Genomic DNA, 5,000 nt, shown 5'->3' on the forward strand with positions numbered 1-5,000 from the left:
TACTCTGTCTAACGCAAGACCTGTTTACTTGTCAATGGTGGTGTCCTAGGGCGTTTGAGGTGTGAATGGGTTAACCCACTGACCCCTGGGAGTGACACTTAATAGATTTTACTCGGTCTAATGCAAGATCAGTTTACTCGTCAATGGGGGTGTCCTAGGGCGTTTGAGGTGTGAATGGGTTAACTCACTGACCCCTGGGAGTGACACTTAATAGATTTTACTCTGTCTAATGCAAGACAAGTTTACTCGTCTATGGGGGTGTCCTAGGGCGTTTGAGGTGTGAATGGGTTAACCCACTGACCCCTGGGAGTGACACTTAATAGATTTTACTCTGTCTAATGATAGTGTAGTTTACTCGTGTTCTGTTGTGTCCTAGGGCGTTTGAGGTGTGAATGGGTTAACCCACTGACCCCTGGAAGTGACACTCAATAGATTTTACTCTGTCTAACGCAAGACAAGTTTACTCGTCAATGGGGGTGTCCTAGGGCGTTTGAGGTGTGAATGGGTTAACCCACTGACCCCTGGGAGTGACACTTAATAGATTTTACTCTGTCTAATGCAAGATCAGTTTACTCGTCTATGGGGGTGACCTCGGGCGCTTGAGGTGTGACTGGGTTACCCCACCGACCCCCGTGAGTGACCCTTATTCGATTTTTCTCTGTAAAACGCAAGACCCGTTTACTCGCAAATGGGGGTGTCCTAGGGCGTTTGAGGTGTGAATGGGTTAACCCACTGACCCCTGGGAGTGACACTTAATAGATTTTACTCTGTCTAACGCAAGACAAGTTTACTCGTCAATGGGGGTGTCCTAGGGCGTTTGAGGTGTGAATGGGTTAACCCACTGACCCCTGGGAGTGACACTTAATAGATTTTACTCTGTCTAACGCAAGACAGGTTTACTTGTCAATGGTGGTGTCCTTGGGCGTTTGAGGTGTGAATGGGTTAACCCACTGACCGCTGGGAGTGACACTTAATACATTTTACTCTGTCTAACGCAAGACAAGTTTACTCGTCAATGGGGGGTGTCCTAGGGCGTTTTAGGTGTGAATGGGTTAACCCACTGACCCCTGGGAGTGACACTTGACAGATTTTACTCGTCAATGGGGGTCGTCCTCGGGCGATTGAGGCGTGAATGGGTTAAGCAGTCTCCTCCATTAAGCACGTGATCTTCTGCACGAAAGTCCGCTGCTCAAGCAACTGAGCCACAATTCTATATGAAATCAGCGGCAACTGTCTTTACATGAAATGATTTAAAATTGAAAAATTAGAGGATTGCTTTTAAAACTAGGGGTAATCGAAGCTTAGGCGAGTGCGTTCAATGTTTGTAGGACGGTACAGGTTTGGTACAGGTAGCAACTGAGGGGGGAGGGTGGATGGCTCGTGCAATAGGGAAATGTTATTACAGTGGAACCCCGATCCAACGATCCTCGATATAACGATATCCCCGGTAAAAAGATAAACATGCTATGTCCCGGCAAAAGTTACAGTAAAATGTATGGGACAGAACCCCGATATAACGATCTTCAGTATAACGATATTCCCGATATAACGCTGAGGTCTTAGCGTACCAAGCGTAAAATCTTCCCCGATATAACGATATTACAGCATCAGTACACAGATACAACTTCAAATGTTTAAGTTTTGTTTTGTTTTGTTTCCCTTTTACGATTCATACCACAGACTTTGTTGTGTAACCTTGATAATGTCTAATGCTTTGCAAATTGTGAGTCATTTGATAATCATTACAAGTTTAATTAAACAATATATACAGTAGTAAAAAAGCACATGTTAATTTTACCCCGATATAAAGATATTTTCGGTTATTTTAAGGCAATATCGTTATATCGGGAGTCTCGTTATAACGATACCTCGATATAACGATCTAATTCCACTGTACTGCATCTATGAACGTGACAACTTGTTAGACGTAATATCATTAACTATTTATTTGGAATTCTACAAGTAGACAACTACTGAAAATTACTCTAAAATGAGACTATTACTTGCAAGTCTTTTCAGCTTGTGGTATTAAAGACCTAAGATTACTTTTCTTTGCTGAACGCTTGGACAAAATAAATTCAGTTTGTTGATTTCAATGCCGTAAATATCACAAGTCATGATGAAATGGCGCCGACAAACGTCATATCTCGGTAGATTTACTTTGTGGCACAACGGCCGCCAAGCTTCACAACTCGGTAGATTTACTTTGAGGCACAACGGCCACCGAGCTACACAACTCGGATTATTTTCAATTAGTGCCATTCATGAAAAGGGCGAGAGGAGAAACAAAACCCTACAAAAGCGCTGTACCAGTCTTCCTCAGAGTTCTAGAATTTTTCGGCAAGTGGTAAGCCGTTTTCTTGGGCCCTAACATAGCCAAGAAACAATGCTTTACTGATGCTGTCCAGAAATAACATCAAACAAAACACATCAGAAAAAATATTCTTGCAAATTTCTGGAACTGAGAAAAATGGAAATCATCCACGGAGCTCATCTGTGCGTAAATTCATTAATTTTATTTGCTCATCCGCCAGGTTGGAAACGAGTTTATTCGAGGAATATCTGGAGGTGAACGCAAACGTACCAACATTGGAATGGAACTTATATTGGCACCATCTGTTTTGTTTCTTGATGAGCCAACCACTGGGCTGGATGCAGCCACAGCTGTGTCCGTTGTTCAGCTTCTTCAAGGGTAGGGAAGGTCTTTACTGCCTCGCTAAAGTAAATTCTTTGTGAAGAAATTCCTGCGCGTGAACAGCCACTCGAGAATGTGTGAAAGAGCGCGGTTGAATTCTTTGACTACAGAATTTGACCTTGTCCCTCAGCGTTTTCCTCGGCGTTTTCCAGCGTTTTAACGTCATAAAAGAATACCTTTTCAAACGTAAAACAAATACTTTTATTATGCTAAAACGGCAGTTAACGCTGATGAAAACCGTTTGAAATGCAAATACCTTTTAAAATACGGATATGGTATATTCAATGGAGTGGACAACGCTTCGGTCGTTAAGATTCATTTAAGTATTGCCAGTCAAGTAATCACTGCAGGTATAATTGAAAACTGTTGCTTAGAGCGTTGTTAGTCCTACTCAGAACAAATAAATGACGAAGGCAGACACTCTAATCGTACTATTTCTAACCGGTGACAAAGAACTACAATGATGGTTAAACTTCTTGAGACATTTCGTTTAAAATTCTTGGGACATTTCGCGACATGCAGATTAATCTATGCACCACTACCCCCTCCCCCCCCCCCCCAGAAAAAAAAAGTTGTACATTCCAAACTGGCAATATAGCTGTTTGCTTTTAACAACATTGTAGGAGGGGGAAGGGGGAAACGGTAAACACCCCCTCTAATCGCAAATCAGGTCCTTCTTCCTCGAGTGACATAAACGATATTTCTTCCTTATTTAAAAAACGTTTTTGTTGACTGCCACCTGGAATCTTGTCCCCCATTGTAGCGCCGTGTAGACTGTCGGTCATTGAGGATAAGTTTCATGACCCATCAGTTTTCACAATGTCATTTACTGTCGCTTTGTCCTTTATAGGCTCGGTCACCGTGGCAAAACCGTGATTATGTCCATACACCAGCCTCGCTACTCTATATTTAAGACCTTTGACACCATTTCATTACTGTCCAATGGCGAGTTTGTGTACCAGGGCCCCGCAAATCAAGCAATGAAGTACTTTGAGGATATAGGTGATTATTATAGATCGTAATGCGCTTTTCACCCGATTGTGGAATATAATTTCGCCCATTGCTTTGCTTTTGTATTCTTGAGCCATGTGATTGCCACAAAAATCTTGCACCACATTGGAACCTATTGGCGGCAATCGAAGATCTTGCTCGCAACCTCGTCTCCAGGGTCTTTGTGGCTTTCAGCCTTTCAGCCACCTTTCTGAAAGTAGAAGAGCCCGGTGTTGTGGTGCCCTTTCCGGAGCTGCCCGTATTTGCTTTGCGTGTGATTGGCTATGTGGGTTATGTACATTTGCAATTAAACCAAGTAATTTTGCAACCGTCAACGGCCTCATATGTTCTTCATATGGCTATTTTGTGATTGACGTTTCAGTGAGTTAGACTAAAAAAAAGGCATTGCGCTGTGAAACTGAACTTTCTGCATTCTGCAATGGATAAATCCTGCTTTTAAGATTTCGATGCCCATACTTTTGAAGTTGTTACCTAAAGTTGAACACCTTACCACCTCAGTAAAAACGGGCTGAATCCCTCTGATTTAATTGACCTACAATATTAAGTTTCAGCCCATCTCAGCCTTTCTTTCTTTCATTTTCGGGTAATGTAGGATTTTTGGCTATGCGTGATTTGTATAGTCCGCACACACGTTACATTTAGATAGCATATATCTTCCTTCATGATTACGTTTCTATTTTTTGCTCAAAGGTTTTGTTTGTGAACCACATAATAATCCAGCAGACTTTTTCATGGATGTAATAAACGAATGTGACGCTGCTCACGGATTAAGTAACAGCTCAGGTATAGTCTGACTCCTCCCCTATTTTTCCTTTCTTTCTCTACCTCCCATCTGCTAACCCTTGTCTCCCCTCCCCTCCTGAATCCCTCATTGTTTTTCCCTTCCGCTGTTGAAAGTTCCAGTTATATTAAGTCGAATAATTTAATGTCAGTGGAATAAATAGGCTCCATCGCCAGCCAAAGACCGCGTTCGTTCTCAATCAGCGGAATCTGGAGCCAAGTAAATCTGTTTTAGTTCCCAGGCGCTCATCGTCCACGGGCATTCTGAGATATGGGAACAAGTCAGAACCCATCACTTGACAACCTCTGAAATGACGATTATCGACAATTCCTAATCCTAATCCTAAATTGACTATTATCGTCATTACGTCGGTACAATTATCGTCAATTTAGGACTCTTTAATAGCGCTTGATAGCGATTATGGGAAATTAAATCTGTTTTCAAAATCTGAACCCCAATGCCTGAACTCAGAGGACTCGAACCTGGGAATGTTCAATTAAACACCCTTTCACT

The 5,000-nt window shown here is 42.2% G+C and overlaps 1 protein-coding gene across 2 annotated transcripts in view; it reads left to right on the forward strand.

Moving 5' to 3' along the window:
* Positions 1-5,000, forward strand: part of LOC138036257 (broad substrate specificity ATP-binding cassette transporter ABCG2-like) — a 41,463-nt gene that overhangs the window by 10,903 nt on the left and 25,560 nt on the right. For both annotated transcript variants that reach the window (XM_068882598.1, XM_068882599.1), the window contains exons 6-8: positions 2,535-2,692; positions 3,546-3,697; positions 4,397-4,489. In XM_068882598.1, coding sequence (XP_068738699.1) covers positions 2,535-2,692; positions 3,546-3,697; positions 4,397-4,489 — 403 coding nt within the window. The remainder of the gene's footprint in view (positions 1-2,534; positions 2,693-3,545; positions 3,698-4,396; positions 4,490-5,000) is intronic.

The sequence above is a fragment of the Montipora capricornis genome, unplaced genomic scaffold (genome assembly GCF_036669925.1).
Source record: "Montipora capricornis isolate CH-2021 unplaced genomic scaffold, ASM3666992v2 scaffold_475, whole genome shotgun sequence".
NCBI classification, from domain to species: Eukaryota; Metazoa; Cnidaria; class Anthozoa; order Scleractinia; family Acroporidae; genus Montipora; species Montipora capricornis.